We start from the raw sequence: 17,322 nt of genomic DNA on the forward strand, positions 1-17,322 counted from the left end.
GTCGCGGAACCTTTGCGCAAGACGAACGACGATGACGCGCATTCCGGTTTGTCGGACGAGCACGCGCCGGCGGCGTGCTCCGCTGCCGCCACACACGGACCCGACTCGCTCCTGCCGCCGCGCTGTACGCGACTCTACTGAGAACAAAACGACCAGCAGCCTCGCAGAATGATTACATGCACGACTCGCTCGCCTGCACTGTGCGGGCTACTGACGTTTTCCACATTGCTTATAATAAAACAAATTAGAAATCCAAGAGTGAAGCTCGCCTGACTTCATAGTTCATACCTAGGTACATTACACGTGTAGCTAAACAAAACTTATTTTTAACTTTTTAGTGTTTGTGGTTTTTGAAGTTGGTTTTATTTTTCTTTTGAATTTTTTTATTTCACAATTTTTTGTGGCCCCACTGTACTATAATATGCTATGCCCAGTTAAAACCCTACTGTTTACTAAGCTATTACACTGATCGCGAGCAATTTGCTCTTATTCATTGAGGAATTCTGTTCTCCGAAGATATTCATCAGATCTTCATCAAATTTATATGAGACCACCTGCACATCTTTCAAACAAAAAAAAATCCAAATCGGTCCAGGGGTCTTTGAGTAATCGCGGAACATACATAAAAAATAAATAAAAAAATAAAAAAAAAGATTGCGACGAATTGAGAACCTCCTCCTTTTTTGAAGTCGGTTAAAAAAGTAGCCGTCACTCTCCACCTCTGTGTCTGCGACCAAGTTGCTACTTTGCGCGCCCAACGGCGCTTTAGGAAAGTTATAGGAATTTTGCGTATCTCAAGGGGAAAGTCAAAGGTTGGAGGTCTGGGACGTAGGTTGGGAGCGGAAGTTGGACCCGCATGTCCGGGCGACGCGCGAAGACCCGCTAAGTATGTACCTAGCTATGTTATGTTCGTCGCTGAGAGCACGCTGGTTTTTATTGTTTGTTTACATGTCAGCACAGCGCCCGGTGCAACAGGTTAGCATTGCAATACAAAATAATAATCATTGAATGTCGTGTGATGAGCGCGTGCTGCGCGGGCGCACAGCTCTGCCGCACAGCTCTGCCGCACGCCGCACGCACAGGTCGGCACAGTCCCTGCAGTCTGCAGCCTTGCAAGGAAGGGCTTAGGCACGAATAGAACGAACACGATATGGTGGCGTACAATACCTACATACCCGTACATAAAAATATTGCCAAGTAGATAAGTAGGTAGTAAACAGCCTTTATGATTTGGATGACCGCGGCTTCGCCTGCGTCTAGTTAGGGCTAGGTATAGGATTCCGGATGTGAAAATGAAGAAAGCGGTCATGTACCTAACACTTTTATGTACCTACTTAGAACACTGCAGATTACTCTGATTTAGTACCTACATTAATTACATATTTCGTGAACACATTTTATTTTATCTCAATGTTTCAATTTTCAAAGTAAGATACTATATCAACTGGGGTATCATAATATGAAAGGACTTTACCTTTACATTCGAAAACATATTTTTATTTACTTTTGTGCATAAAAGTTTTTGAATTATCGTGCGAAATGTTGGGGAAAACGTTGGATACGGAACCTTCGGTTCGCGAGTCTGACTCGCACTTGGCCGGTATTTTATGTGACGTAACTACAAATTCATGAGTTTTGGATTTTTCCTTTACTTGTGCTATAAGACCTCTGTTAAGAATCCGCGATCGATTCTTGCCGAGATTTGATGTTGACGACCTGCCTGATGCCTCCAAATATAATTATTTTCACTCGTCTCTCAGTTAACTCCATAAGACTTATAGTCCCATTTAAGAGTAATTTCATCATAAAAAGCTCCTCAAACTAGGTATAACACTTTATGTAAACTGTTGCGTACGTAATTTAATTGATAAGTACTTACTTTTTATTGTCTAATACTATTTATTACTCAGTCGCATATTACTTTCAAGTCTTTTGTACACCTATAACTTAGTTTAATCACCATGTAATAAATTATATGAGATGCTTGACTTTTAATATCCCTTAATTTAAGAATAAGAGTGCGCTATAGATAAGTTGAATTAGCTTTTAACATTATATATTTACTAATAAAATAGTCCTAGGAAAAAACTTTAAATTGTAATAATATTGTTTATTGTCCTAACAAATGGCTAACGATATGCGAGTGCCTCGAAGCGTATAGTAAAACGGGTCAAGCAGAAAATGTGGCCCGTCCGGACTCCGCGTCGAGCCGACAGCGCTGAGGTAGTGTAAGTTAAAAAATACTCCATTTTCATTTAATCGATTTTTTTCCATGAATCCCACATCCCACATCCCTAGTGTACCCACGTACACAGTAGATTACGCTGAGGCTAGGCATTCCGAACCAGTGGTAGATGCTTTTGACGATTCAAAACAACTTGTAAAAGTCTAATTGAATAATAATATTTTGAATTTTAAATTTTTTTTTGCTATTCCCTTTTTGGGACAGTTTTGCACCACAGACACACATTCGGTTTTTATGGATCTTTTAATTGTTTATTTTGAAATATTTCAATCAAATAATATTTGTGTGAGTTTTTCTGTTTACGTGCAGCTGTTACATCTCGACTTATAGGTCTGTGGCTCGAGCGGTCGTCTTCATCGGAAGTTCGCGGGTTCCACGGCGCGTGACGTCACCACACACCCAACATGGCCGACATGACTACTTGTAAATTACGTAAAAACCCAACTCGTCCTGAGACTATCTGAGTTTGTTTGGGCGAGCCGATGCAAGGTTTTGCTATGCAGCAAACAAAAACTACACAAAAGTCATCACAATGCCTATTTTATTGTCAAAACGGACCTACCTACTTATTTTTACAACAATATCGTTTTCTTAAATAATTAGTGAGGTACACTTTTTAGCTTAAGGTGGAAGCAACGGGCCTGCCCGCGAAATTTAAATTTAATTTGGTTTTTCGCAATTTGTAAACTAATACGACAACGTAGGCTTTATGGTATTTTAATTGTGACAGTGGCAGTATCATCCTCACAGGTTTAAGTATATAAAAATCTTTACTTGAAAGGGTCCAGTTTAAGAAATTAATTGTAGTATCGACTAATTTGTGAGAATATTTTACAAATTGCGAAAAACCAAATTAAATTTGAATTTGGCGGGCAGGCCCGTCTCATGCCCCTTAACATATAAACACGAAAACATAATACCCGGGTTCATTAATTTAGTTAAAATGTAATAAAAGTAATGCAGGAAGTAGTGAGGTAGTTTTCCTGTTTGTTTAGTAACGAGTAGTGAGTAACGCGACGCGACTGCAGCCGTCCTTGCGACGCGAGCCTAGCGCCCACTAGGTGAGCCAATGTATTCATTAGCGCCCAAGCTACTACGAGACCGCGAGCACCAGCGACGCACCCGCGCCGAGCCCGACCGACGACGCGCTTCTGTCGGCCACTTCGACGATGGTGGCTCGCTGGAATTGATGCCCAATGGATACAATAAAATCCTCCACCGCACCATTCGATTCTAATGGGCGCTAGGCTTGAGGATGCATCGCTTATAATATTACACTGGATTCGTTGTACTGATTGTTATTGTGAGGCAGATGGCGCGGCACTGGAGCGCTCGGTCGCATGTACAATGTACATTATCTAGTTTTCATATTTACCCCGTGCCGTTGCTAACTAATAACTACTTGTTTACTTCCTCGTACACAACAAACGATCTAGAATTTAACAAATCTAGAAAACCATCTTTTTTTTTATAAACCGCCTTCCCTGTGGACAGTTTACGAACAATCTTTCACAGTTTTTCAATTGTATTGATTGACTGCAGAGTGTAAAGGATCGTCTCCTCCGATGTACCTGCGTTGCCGGCGCGGGGGGCGCGGGGGGCGCTCAGCCGACGACACGCGCGGGGCGCGGCGCGGCGAAGTCCAGCAGCAGCTTGCCGCGCGCGTGGCCCTGCGCGAGGCGCTCGTACGCGCGCTCCGCCTCCCACCAGCCGAACACGCGCTCCACCTCCACCGTGAACTGCGCACCACATACATGCCCCCGTCAACGAAGCTACACTAGCTACTCGCGATATCAATTCACCATCAACAGTTTCTGAATCTCTACAACCCAGGCGGGTACTACCTGAATAAGAAATCTCTCGAATCAATCCCCCGAAATCTCATAGAAATCTTCCAATTGAGAAATTCCTCCTTTCTGGATTAAGATAGAGTGAAACTTTTTGATTTTCCGGGAGAAAAGTACCCTATTAGATGCGTACTACGTACGTAGAAATGCAGTGTATTCGTAGCCTCGCGTATCAGTCAGCACGATGAACTGATGTCTGCCAAGTGAAATGCCACTCGGCGCATCGTAGGAACCCTACTGGTTTCTCTCAGTCGGCAAAGTGCACTGTTCTCGTATGCCACGTGAGTTGTGACGTGCGCAAGGTGTAGATTATTTAGTAAGAGGAAGCCAACCTCGCCGCGGTCGGCGAGCCGGCGCAGCATCTCGATGTCGGGCGCCGAGGGCGCGAAGTACGCCCAGCGCACGTGCGGCGGGCACTGCGGCGCGGGCGCGTCGCGCGCGCGCGGCAGGCGCGCCGCGGCCGCGCACTGCTGCGCGAGGTCGGCGCCGGCGCGCAGCGCGCCCAGCAGCAGGCCGTCGCGGTCGGTGTGGCGCAGCAGCGGCGAGCTCAGCGTCACGTAGCGCGCGAAGCGCCAGCGCCGCGCGCCCGCCTCCGCGCCGCCCAGCCCCGCGCAGTCCAGGATCGCGTCGTATGGGCCGCACTCCTCCAGCGCGCGGTCGTAGTCGGCGGCGGCGCGGTCCAGCACCAGCGCGGCGCCCAGCGCCTCGGCCGCCGCGCGCTGCTCCGCCGAGCAGCCCACCACCACCTGCGCCGAAACAGAGTCCGAACTCGTGCTGAAGTTCTATGACTTCGACCCGTTTTGTGCCTCGTTACCGATCTAAAACACTACAATCTACATCATTAATTTTTCACAAATTAATTTTTAATCAAATCATTCATACTTGATCATACTGAATGGTAGTTTTCTTCGGATAGCATCACGCTGGATCCCCTGATCCTTCCCAATACAACTCAACCAGGACTATAATATGAACTGTTAGGGTTTTGGAGTAAAACATTTTTCTCCACATAAGAATGACTATATGAGTATATTGAGTATGTATTTCGCAAGGAGGTAAAATGATCTCAATCGACTGGAAGTAACGGTGAGAGGTGTGACGTCATCGGAGGGCTCGCACCTCCGCGCCGGCGCAGCGCAGCAGCTGCAGCGCGGCCTGCCCCACGCCGCCCAGCCCCAGCAGCAGTACGCGCGTGCGCGGCGCGCGGGCCCCGGCGCGCACGCCGGCCGCGCGCAGCGCCGCGCACGCCGACAGCGCCGCGTACAGCGCGCCGCCCGCCTGCAGCCGCGACAGCGCGCGCGGCGCCGGCCCCGCCTGCCAACAGCACACGACCCATTATGGATGTCCCTCCTTTTTTACGAAATAACACCAAAATTAATACGCTCCTGCTTTACATTTCTCCGCCTGGCAACCTCGGCCACACGCCGCCGCCTCCCTGCGCTCACTCACACACTGAGGCTACCTCACATTTATATCTGTCACTTAAATCTGTTTCTTTTTGACTAGGTGTTATATCTGAGCAAACTCAAAGTAGGCACACTCTATAGAGCTAGCCGCAGAGGAGTAATGTACTAGATACTAGAACCCACCCAGCGGTCCTCGACGAGCACGTACTGCGCGTGCGCGCCGGGCCAGTGCGGCGGCACCACGCCCCACACGGCCTGGCCGCGCCGCAGCCGCGCGCGCGCGCCGCAGAGCACCACCTCGCCCGCGAAGTCGCGCCCCGCCACCAGCGGGAACTCCACGCCGCCCGCCGCGTCGCCCGCCGCGCCGTCCGCCAGCGCGCGCAGCGCGTTCAGCACGCGCGCGCCGTAGCCGCCTGCGGGGGACACACGTGAGCAGGGCGCGCAGGGGTGCGGGGGTGCGGGGGTGCGGGGAGGAGCTCGGGGGCGGAGCGTTACCGATCATGGCCACGTCGAGCGGGTTGACGGACGCGGCGCCGACGCGCACGAGCACGTGGTGCGGCGCGCGCAGCGGCGGCACGCGCGCGCTCTCCAGCCGCAGCTCCGCGCGCGCGCCGTACGCGTGCACGCGCCACGCCGACATGCGCGCCGCCGACATCGCTGCTCTACACTGCTCCTTTCCTACAAAAACAAAATTATGCATTTGTTCCCAGTACGTTTACTTTGCACTTCAACAGGCTTACAGATCATGTACTCTCCGCCTGCCTCCCGACTGGAACACAAATTCTACTGAGGCAAAGTATGACCTGTGCAGAAGCATGCAGCCTCTTTTAAGACCGGCAGCTGCGAAGAAAGCAACACACTTTGCAGCTGTCACTTAGAGAACACAATTTGAATTCGGAACGATTCAAAATATCTTGCTCGCTGGCCTGGACGAACCCCGAGCAGCGCATTCAACGAATTCACTTCAGATCATCAAGACCGAAACGCCTCTGTCTAGCATTATCCACATGCCTTGGCAAAAAATGGTGGCAACTAAGGAAAGTTTTAAATTTGCAGCCGAGTGCTGGAACAATCACACCATCTTACAACTATGTAAATAAGTAAACAAAACTAATCATGCTGCATTCATTATCCTTAGTATTAACTTATTAATTAAATTATGACCATTTTCATGCTTCAATTTACTTATTTCTTTATTTTATTTACTTCAATGTATTTTAAGTTTTATTTAAATTCAAATTATACTTTTCTCTTTCATTTTATAAAAGTGTTCATAAGCTATGATATTAGAGGAGTTGCATTGTAATGACTTCACCGATTCATAGTTCCCCCTGACAACCGGCACGGCTGCAGCTTGCTGTAGAGTGGAAGACCTGCACATGTCAATTTATTTCAAAAGGCATCTTCGCTTGCACACCACTTCTCATGGTAATCTGGATCCAGCTCTCTCGAGTCACATTTTTCCTATATTATTGCACCACTGTGCAATGTGCGGTTGTCACTCCAGGAGCTCTCTCCAGCATACATCCTCTCTACACAACACAAGCCCCACCCAGCTCCTGTCACTTGTCATCAGTCAAGCCTCTCTCCTTATCTCCAAATTAGAAAACCTTCTAAGAGACAGACATAATTCTCTCTGTTGGCCTGCTGTCTGTGCAGGTCCACTTCTCTGCACCTTATTGAGTTTTCACTGTCGGCATACCTACTAGATTGTCTCCTCTGAATTGTTTTCTAAACAGCCATATTGAATGTGGCAAACTGAACCTGGCAGCGGTGGACTGTAATGTGGGGTATTCTTGACATATTGTAAGCTAGTTTGTTTTTTGGATATCTATTCATGTTTGTCTGACAGCTGTACATATTGTACAATGCTGTTCCATGGTACTAGTTCAGTTGGTACATCATACTCAGTAGTTGTAAGGTTTCAGATGTGAAGACAATGTCATCACTCATCGGCTAACCTTAGACAGCGCAGACGCTAACCCTCCTTGGGGATGCTTTTGTTTGGTGGGATGTCAAACCGCCACCATTCGGTTTATCCCTTAGTCGCCTTTTACGACATCCACGGGAAGACATGGAGCGGTCACATTCTAAAGCCCGGAACCGCACGGCGTTCTCAAATTTATCAATCTTTTTTAAATATATCAAAAAAATTGCGGTGTTAGTGTTATAGAGTAATGTAATTTAAAACATAAAATTGTGTTATGGCTGAGGTCGTTCCGCTTATCTTTCGCTTTTTATCTGTTTAAACAACAAAAAAAATTGCGCTTCGGTCCTATTTCCTGTTGTATCTTGCTGTCAAATTGAATGGTTAATTCGGTTAAATGGATGAAACCCCCTGACCCCTCCCCCCAACCAATTCTCGGCTGCGGGTGTCTGGATGGATGTCCCCATCCGCCTTTCAGCATTATTTTATGGCAGGCCTAATCTAGAATCTCATGTTACCTATTTGTTCTTTTCTTCTTTAGTGGAAGGAGCAACTGTCCACAATATTTCCTCCTCAAACACTTCAGCTTTGATTATTATTATTGAGGCTTGAGTTGAGAGTAAATAGTCAAAAATTGTTCAGGTAGGTAGCTCCTGAAAGGGACTTCGTCTGCGATGGCGTTTGCTGGCGCGCGTGCTGTGCTTGTTTGGAGTGTTTTTTTTTGTTAGGAGTGGCTGGTTTTTGTGTTGGTTGGTGTTTTTTGGTGGTGGAACTGACTGGGAAGCGCTCTAAAGGGGCGCCGCGCGTATGTCGGCGGGCGCCGGCGCAGACGGAGTCCATACTTGTATAAATTCAATAACTTGAAAATATCACAAACTTGACATTGGCTAATCAGAGTAGAGCCAGATTTAAAGAAAACAAGCTCCTGAAAGTGTATACAATAATATCAGACTGCAAAATACTCAAAATGAAGTGACCCTTCAAATTCCACCAAGAACACATTAATAAAGTAGTTTATCCATTTTAATTTGTAGATACTTACAGAATTTTAACTAAATGATATATTTACGCAGGTAGGTAGATAAGCTTCCGAATAAGTTCCGAATCTTTTGTTTTTGTTGACAAACCTAAAAAATATAACCTCAAAAATCAAAAAATCTTTTTTTTTTTTCTCTCTCGTCTGGCTTTTACAAGGATTAGCCAATGTCAAGTTTGTAGTCATTTGTTACTCCAAAAAGGCAGAGCACGCTCGCCATGTAGCATTCACAGCGATGAGCGAAGTCCCAAAAAATCACAGACCAATAACATACATATAATAACATATAAAAATCATTCCATTCAATTTTTATTAATTTACGGCTCTGGGTTCTAGCCCTTTTATGCACATTCAAGAATTCACAACATACACAGACTGTGGACCTGAATGAATAACCAGCTGTAGACCATTTTGTCTTTGTGGCTAAGACTTCACGTCTTTTGACCAAGAGTTTGATGCTGTTATAAGCTTTGATCATTGATCAGATATTAGAGGTTTTAAGTCATAAATCTCTGGTTTTTAGTGGCTTAGGAGTAGCTACTGGGTTTGAATCCTAAGCCGAGTGAATCGTAGAATAGGTATATCTTTGGTTAGAATCCTGAGCAATCCTACTATGGCTAGAACTCAGGAGTCAGGGCTAAGTATAAACACTTTGAAAAAAAAAGCTTTTACGTACGTGGTTATTAGTTTGTGGATTTTATTTTGAAATGGAAAAGATTTTATTCATTCCTATTTCATTTTTGAATAAAATTTGAAATAATTAATGAACACATTAAACTTATCAATGGAGTTTGCAAGAAAAAGTTGTTTTGTGCTCTCTAAGCGAAGAATAAGAAGCAGTTACCGTGCATTATTTACAAATAGTAATCTAAATGAGGTAGGTCTGTAAAGTTTTACTGTTTAGGTATCCCTCCAAAAATATTATAAAATAAATGATTCCTGGCAGGCCAGCGAGACGGGCAGTGGCAGCGAGTGCGAGGGTTGGCCCCGGCGCGTGGTGTCGGCGCTGCAGCCCACGGGCGCGCTGCACGTCGGCAACTACTTCGGCGCGGTGCGGCGCTGCGTGCGGCTGCAGCAGCGCGGCGACGACCTCGTGCTGTTCATCGCCGACCTGCACGCGCACACCACGCCGCAGGTACTGTACTGTACCCTGTCCACTGTGATAGTCTCGTGCTTATGTCTGTGGGATTGTAGCACTCCAACTGCATCAATTTAGATTTGGTTTTTGAAGGTTGGTTTAATCAGGATAATTCTGTTGTCAATCCACACTAAAACAGATTTTTTTATATAACATAGCTTTCATGAAAAGCTTTTCTGATGTTTGGGCATTACAGCTCCTTCCCCAGCTGGTGTAGGGGTTGACTCATTTGGTATGCCGAGTAAACGCTTACTCAGACTACAATAACTAAGTCTCATATTACATCCAGGTCTTCTACAGTTTACAGAACATTTATGGTGTCGAGTTCATAGATTTTTAGGGTTCCCTACCTCAAAAGGAAAAACAGAACCCTTATTTCCTTATTAGGGTACCTTCACTTTGTTGTCTGTCTGTCCATCGTCTCTGTCAAGAAACCTATAGGGTACTTCCCATTGACCTAAAATCATGAAATTTGGTAGGTGGATAGGTAGGTCTTATAGCACAAGTACAGGAATAAATCCCAAAACCGCAAATTTGTGGTTACATCATTAAAAAAAATTAAAATGTGTTTAAATTTTCAAAGTAAGATAACTATACCAAGTGGAGTATCTTATAAAAGTGAATCTTATCTCATTCTAAAACAGATTTATATTTATTTTTATACATAATAGTTTTTGAGTTATCGTGCAAAATGTTGGGAAAAATACCTGAGTACGGAACCCTCAGTGAGCGTGAGTTTGACTCGCACTTGGCCAGTTTTATCTTGTAAATCAGTAATAGGATTTCTTATCATATTTCACTTGATTAAAATTTTTGATTTGCACACAAGTTTTTATTGTAAAGTAGATTGTCAAATAATCTTAGATTTTAAATACTAGGAATGTAAGCTTTGGCACAGAATCTCACCACCAATCTCGGCGGTTATATTATGAGTAGAATTGCAGGAGGGTTCCTGTTTCCTGGACACACAGATGGTTTGGCACAGTAGTGTTGTCGCCAGGAGCCCGCGCTGCTGCAGCGGCGCAGCCTGGAGGCGGCGGCGTGCCTGCTGGCCAGCGGCGTGGACGCGCAGCGCGGCGTGCTGTTCGCGCAGTCGGCCGTGCCGGCGCACGCGCGCCTGTGCTGGCTGCTGGCGTGCCTGGCCACGCAGGCGCGCCTGCAGCACCTGCCGCAGTACCGCGAGCGCGCGGCCGCGGGCGACGCGCCGCTGGGCGTGCTGCTGTACCCCGTGCTGCAGGCGGCCGACGTGCTGCTGTACCGCGCCACGCACGTGCCGGTGGGCGCCGACCAGCTGCAGCACCTGCAGCTCGCGGCGCAGCTCGTCAAGACCTTCCACCACCGCTTCGGCCGCATGTTCCCTACGCCCAGGCCCCTCCTGCCCGGTGAGCGCGCACTCCTGCCCGCACGATGGACAAACACATCTATTTCCACATAGCCCTGCTATTTTAATAAATAGATATAGGTGTCATTTCATATACATATATTATTTTATTAGTCTACCCCATGAAATTGGGCCGAAGAAGTTCCTGTTTAGACATACGCAACCGATACACTCACCCTTTTTACCCGACTGCAGCAAAGCCTAAAAGAAGGGTTATGAGTGTGTGTTCCACCGTAGTATCTAAAGTCTAAACTACTGGGCCAATTTTGATAAATGAGTAATTGGTTCATTGTAAAGGTCTGGGTGCGAGTGGGATGTCAAATGAAAGAGAAAAAAATTCTGAGCTCATGAATAAAAATGAACAACAACATTAAAATATACCAAGCGACAGAAAAACAACTTTACGCTAATATTCCAGTGTTTATTAAGATGATTGCAATAAGGTTTTAGTTTTCAACTTTTTTTTCCTAGATGATGGGAGTGATCGCATACGAAGTCTGCGGGATCCATCTAAAAAGATGTCCAAGTCTGATACAGATCCCAAATCTAGGATATTACTCACAGACACTGATGATGAAATCAGATTGAAATTAAAGAAAGCTGTGACGGATTTTACACCTGAGGTAATTTTTTTTAATTGTATATTTTTCGATTAAACAGTTCAAATAACCATATGAGCTTAATATGAGGTAGTTATTTCAAAATTACAGACAGACACTTCAATTTTATTTTTATTGGGATAGATTATTATAATTTATCCTTTCTGCACTATAAAAATAATACAATATCTATAAGTGAATGGTGGATTTGTGAATTGTTATATTTTATTAGCAACTTGGAGGATATGGAATATAATAATATAAATAAAATATAACAATATAATTAGGGCACAAGTGAATCCGTACAACTGAATCCACACCGACTCTGTGACCACAGCCGTAACGATAGTGTCTTTTGGGGCGGCAGGTGAGCTTCGAGCCCGCGGCGCGGCCCGGCGTGTCCAACCTCGTGACGCTGCACTGCCTCGCCGCCGACCTGCTGCCCGAGGAGGCGGTGGAGGAGGCGCGCGGCCTGACCACGGCGCAGTACAAGCGCGTGGTGGGCGACGCGCTGTGCGCCGCGCTGGCGCCCGTGCGCGCGCGCGCCGCCCGCCTGCTGGCGCGCCCCGCGCTGCTACACGACGCGCTGCGCCACGGCGCTGCCCGCGCGCGCGCGCTCGCCGACCCCGTGTACGGCGAGGTGGCGGCGCGCCTCGGCCTCGGCGCCGCCACGCCCGCCAGCGCGCTGCCGGCCGCGCTGCGCCTGCGCGCGCGCTAGCTACAGTAGCCAGCAGCTCTTCGGTGTCGAGGCGCGGCTCCTGCTCGCCCGGCGCGCCCTCCGCCTCCGAGTACATGTCGTCGTCGCCGCGCCGCTCCTCGTCCGACAACGGCGCGCCGCCCGCGCCCGCGCCCCGCGCGCGCTAGCTACAGGCGGTGGTGGTGCAGCAGCGTGGTCTCGGGCGGCGGCGCGGCGCGCTCGCGCAGCAGCGTCAGCAGCTCGCGCAGCAGCTCCACGCCCTGCGCCACGGCCTCGGCCTGCTTCTCGGCGGCCAGAGCGCTGCGCATGGCGGCCTCGGCCAGCAGCTCCTCGGTGGCGAGGCGCGGCGCCTGCTCGCCCGGCGCGCCCTCCGCCTCCGAGTACATGTCGTCGTCGCCGCGCCGCTCCTCGTCCGACAGCGGCGCGCCGCCCGCGCCCGCGCCCCGCGCTGCGGACACCGCGCATGAATTAATTATGTTGCATAGAAACAAGTTTAGCTAGTCATAATATTTCTATTGTATAATGATATATTTTCTCTTTAAACATTGTTATTTTATTATAGACTGTCTATGGTATTGCATTCTAACTTTTGATCGAAAGCACCCATAGTACAAACACAACAAAATGGCAGGGACTGACAGTACCGGGTAAAAGGAGAGAGAAGACAGAGGAAAAATTGGGGGGATGACATCATCAACATAGCTAGAAAGAAATGGATGGATGTTGCAATTGAGAAAAACATGGAGGAGGAGGCTTTACCCTCAAGGTTTTTATTAGCTTTGGGGTGTGCTCACATCAAAGTTAATTAAAACAGTAAAAATAAATTAAAAAAACTGGCCAAGCACGAGTCAGACTCATGCACTGAGGGTTCTGTATAACGCCTACCTACCTGCCAAATTTCATGATTCTACTATACGGGTTCCGTTTTTCCTTTAGAGGTATGGAACCCTGAAAATTATAGGGAGTAGAAAAAAAAAAGAAAGAAAGAAAGACAGAAAATTATTAAAATGCTTTCAAAAAAGCTTTGAAGATTCACAAGATTCATTTTATTAATAAAAAGTAATTAATTTCACACCTAAAGTTCATGGGACTGAAATGCTCAGTAAAATGTGTAGCGAGTCAGAGATACTCACAATCTCTCGTTCTGGTGCCGAGTATGCTCTGGAGCCTCTCCTCCACGCTGGACAGGTCGCCCAGGGACTCTCCCACGGCCCACTTCTTGCGGGCTCTGTACTTGATGTCCGCCCAGTACTGAAACATTGAGAGGTAGCGTAGAATCCTTGGGTGCAACGAGCCGATACCGACAGCGAGCAGCGACTCACCCGGCACCACTTGTCGGGCGACTTGTGCGCGCCGCCCGCGTCGTCGGCCGCGGCGTTGAGGCGCTCGGCCAGCAGGCGCCACAGCTTGCAGGCGCTGAAGCGCGAGTACACGGACTGCTTGCCGGCCGCGAAGTCGCGGTGCTCTTCCATGAACGACAGCAGCACGTGCAGCTGCTCCGAGCTCACCCTGCACCGCGTCAGCGCGCCGCTCATCGCACTCGCTCACACCATGCCGCCGCATACACCACAATACTTCACAAATCACACTCAAACTGAAAATTCATTAAAACCACGGTGACTTATACAATTTCAGCACACAACTTTTTTTTTTATTAACTGAGTTTACGGCTCCGGATTCTAGCTCTTTTAAGCCTCATAGTGATTAGGTCATGTATGTCATGAACGTATTATACTATATCCTGACTATATCTCTATGATGTATGTATTTTTTTTTTCTTTAAATCTGGCTTTACTCTGATTAGCCAATGTCAAGTTTGTGATATTTTCAAGTTATTGAATTTATACAAGTATGGACTCCGTCTGCGCCGGCGCCCGCCGACATACGCGCGGCGCCCCTTTAGAGCGCTTCCCAGTCAGTTCCACCACCAAAAAACACCAACTAACACAAAAACCAGCCACTCTTAACAAAAAAAACACTCCAAACAAGCACAGCACGCGCGCCAGCAAACACCCAGCAAACGCTATCACAGACGAAGTCCATGATGTATGTATGTAGTATGTACCAGGGCCGGCTATCCTATGGTATTTCAAATATGCTTAGGTACATTGCAAGTACATGTCTTCTATCTCACATAATTAGTATGGGTAGACATTAAGCTTCTCGCTTCACTACCACAGCTATATTTTACGCACACGTTTGAAATTTTTTATTACTATATGTGTTATAGTTATATGGAATGGTCGCACGAGGAGTGTGACCAGCTAAGGGTTTTACCCTAAAGGTGGAAGAAAAACGAGCTTAGATTTTTATAGAGAAAAGTATATTTTATTGGATTTAACTTAAAATTTCATGTTGCCAAAATTAAAGGTTTTTAAGAATCATAGAGCAAATTTAAGTAAAATAATATATTTAGGTTTGAAATTACAGTGATATAACATGATAACCATTTTTTGAATAAAGTAATATAAAACAGAGTAGCAGTAACATACAAAATATAAAAATGTTCAATGTCGTTCATTGGATTTCTCATTTCAATAGGTACGATTAAAAATCTGAATTTGGGGGAAATAAAATCAAATGTCGACAACACTGTTGATAAAACAAAAATCAATAAAAATGGCGTAACGTAGAAATCAATAAAATACGAAAACTTTTTAGCCAATTTAAATCACTATTTCATATGTTTTTCTTAGAAATTTATCGTCTTTTTTTCGTAAATTGAGTATACTTGTTTTGTATACGAGTGTAAAGAATCAGTGAGCGCTAATAACCATAACCGCGATTGAGAAAAATGTATTCCTTGGTTTGGACTTTCATTTTGCGTTTTCACGAAGATCAAATGAAAGGTGGCCCACATCTAGCGAATGCCGAAGATGCACCAAACAGCTTCTGGGGGTTCTGGGGACTTCTGGGGGTGTTCTTACTGTGAAGGCGATAAGGACAGGTAAAACAACCTCCAAGTGCAAGCTGCTGGAAAAACTACCTCAGGAGAGTGGCTGGACGAGAACGACTGCATGGAAAAGGCTAAAGGGACTCTCATACATGCATGCAGTATGATAACTATATAAGACTGCAATTACGGAGGTGGAAAGCATAGTTTTGTCATCACAGAGTAAGTATTACACTAAACAATGGAAAAAGTTCTTATAATTATTACTAGATGATGCCCGCGACTTTGTTCGCGTGACTTAGATTTTTTAAATCCCATGGGAACTCTTTCATTTTCTGGGATAAAAATTAGTATCCTATGTCTCCTCCAGGATGCTAGCTATTTCAGTGCCAAATAGATGATGCCTGTGACTTCATCCACGTGGAATTAGATTTTTAAGAACTCTTTCATTTCATGGAACAAGAAATAGCCTGCATCCATCTCCAAGATGCAAGCTATCACCACAAAATTTCGTCAAAATTGGTTAAATGGATAGGCTGTGAAAAGTTAAGTTACACTTTCACGTTCATAATATTGGTATGGATTAATTTCAGATGAATTTCTTCATTAAACATGCCAAATCCAAATATATCCATTATACCAAATAAACAGGGATATTCTCAGTGATGAGTGGCTAAAAATGTTCATTATGTTGTTCATTGTGAAGTGTGAACTCTTTAATACACTTCAAAGCTTCCTATAAAATAAACACTTTGATACTCATGACTTTGTTTCGGTTTTTCAAAATTCCTATCTATGAGATGGATACTCTTTAATTTTCTAGGATAAAAAGCATGGCTCTTAAAATGCCTATCTGTGTCTCCAGATGCAAGCTGTTTCTCTGTGGGATTTCTCCAAATCTGGTTCTTTTGTTGAGCTAAAAAAAGAAAATTTACTCTATTAATGAATGATAATATAATTTACCATTTACTTTATGTTTCTGCCTTAACTTTCCAGAATAAGGAGTTGGTCATCTGAATTGGTGTTTACACTGGGAACACAGTGAAATCCTGCACCTGAGGTGCTGTGTGAGAAGCTACAAAACTGAAAAAGAAACATGTTGGAACTATACCATGCATTCCTGAACAAATTGAGGCAAGTAAAACAGTGGTTTATTAAATATCATACCATATATCTATACATATAAAAATCACTGACTGACTGACTTACCATTGCACAGCTTGTCCAATCGTGACCGAAAAAACTACATTCATACGAACTAGATGGCGCTGATTTAAATTACAACAAGCTATTAAACAGGTGTGCAATGAAGCGTATATCAACTTGAAATTTATCTAATAAATGTCTTCGCCTATACCACGAGTTTTATTCATGGATCTTCGAGACCGGATGTCAGTGAAGTTGCGACGACAGTTGCGCCCCCTGGTGGAAGTACCAAACAAGTGATGTTTAAGTGTGTGTGTTTGTGAGTACCAGTGCGTGGAAAACTGTAAGTACATTAACTCGTAATAACATCTAACCAAAAGTGAACCTTAAGATAGTGGAATAATTAACTTTAAAAAATGCATGGAGTCATGGACTTGTAAAATTTTAAGAGATAATTGGTTGAGACGGGGAATCCATGCCCGAATTTGGCTAAGTGTTTTATGTTCAAACACTTAGAATAATCTTGATCAACCTTTAAAATAGAACATGGTCTGAACTTTAACAAAATTTTGAAGAAATTTACCTTGAACTAACTTGTTGTTAAATTAAATAATACCACCAGACCAGACCAGATTTACTTACCTACACAACTTGAAATAGTTTGGTGTACATAGAAAATGGATTCATTAGTAAGAGTACAGGAGAATATTTACAAAAAAATTACCAAAGGATTCGTAAACTTTAAAAAATCTCCGAAGGAGAGAGTGACAGAAAGTTATATAGAAACAAGATTGGAAAGCCTAGAGAAAGAATGGTCAACATTTTATGATACTAATCAGAGAATTATGGCTGATTTTGATGGAAAGATTGTTGAAACCTCTGAATATTACTTAAAGGATGTTTATAACTTGACCGAAGAATTATATATGGATTACAAGACAGAATTAAAGGAACGTCTCTCAAAATTCAGAACCACATCAGACGCTAAGAACTTAAGTTCGAATTCA

General features: G+C 45.1%; 3 protein-coding genes and 1 long non-coding RNA gene across 5 annotated transcripts; 1 reads left to right on the forward strand and 3 right to left on the reverse strand.

The window, feature by feature from the left end:
• Window positions 1-3,613: 3,613 nt before the first annotated feature.
• On the reverse strand, window positions 3,614-8,578 carry LOC123868069 (reticulon-4-interacting protein 1 homolog, mitochondrial). The gene is made up of 6 exons (XM_045910415.1): window positions 8,468-8,578; window positions 5,994-6,176; window positions 5,682-5,911; window positions 5,212-5,406; window positions 4,425-4,838; window positions 3,614-3,984 (listed from the first exon to the last, which is right to left on the reverse strand). Exons 2-6 carry the CDS (start codon window positions 6,151-6,153, stop codon window positions 3,850-3,852), a joined length of 1,134 nt encoding a protein of 377 aa, XP_045766371.1. The 5' UTR covers window positions 6,154-6,176; window positions 8,468-8,578; the 3' UTR covers window positions 3,614-3,849.
• A 496-nt stretch (window positions 8,579-9,074) lies between these two features.
• Window positions 9,075-11,034, forward strand: LOC123868491 (tryptophan--tRNA ligase, mitochondrial). Its single transcript, XM_045911031.1, has 3 exons — window positions 9,075-9,140; window positions 9,408-9,596; window positions 10,600-11,034. Exons 1-3 carry the CDS (start codon window positions 9,075-9,077, stop codon window positions 11,032-11,034), a joined length of 690 nt encoding a protein of 229 aa, XP_045766987.1.
• Window positions 11,035-12,167: 1,133 nt separating this feature from the next.
• LOC123868070 lies at window positions 12,168-13,902 on the reverse strand. 2 transcript variants are annotated; one of them, XM_045910418.1, is made up of 4 exons: window positions 13,599-13,902; window positions 13,410-13,527; window positions 12,448-12,724; window positions 12,168-12,297 (listed from the first exon to the last, which is right to left on the reverse strand). In XM_045910418.1, exons 1-4 carry the CDS (start codon window positions 13,809-13,811, stop codon window positions 12,294-12,296), a joined length of 612 nt encoding a protein of 203 aa, XP_045766374.1. In that variant the 5' UTR covers window positions 13,812-13,902; the 3' UTR covers window positions 12,168-12,293. The 2 variants fall into 2 exon arrangements, with proteins under 2 accessions (XP_045766374.1, XP_045766373.1); XM_045910417.1 differs by lacking the exon at window positions 12,168-12,297 and having other exon boundaries at window positions 12,305-12,724; window positions 13,599-13,901.
• Window positions 13,903-14,995: 1,093 nt separating this feature from the next.
• On the reverse strand, window positions 14,996-16,254 carry LOC123868071. Its single transcript, XR_006796575.1, has 2 exons — window positions 16,133-16,254; window positions 14,996-15,202 (listed from the first exon to the last, which is right to left on the reverse strand). It is a non-coding gene; the product is annotated as an uncharacterized LOC123868071 (long non-coding RNA).
• Between the last annotated feature and the right edge of the window lie 1,068 nt (window positions 16,255-17,322).

The sequence above is a fragment of the Maniola jurtina genome, chromosome 9 (genome assembly GCF_905333055.1).
Source record: "Maniola jurtina chromosome 9, ilManJurt1.1, whole genome shotgun sequence".
Lineage (NCBI taxonomy): Eukaryota > Metazoa > Arthropoda > Insecta > Lepidoptera > Nymphalidae > Maniola > Maniola jurtina.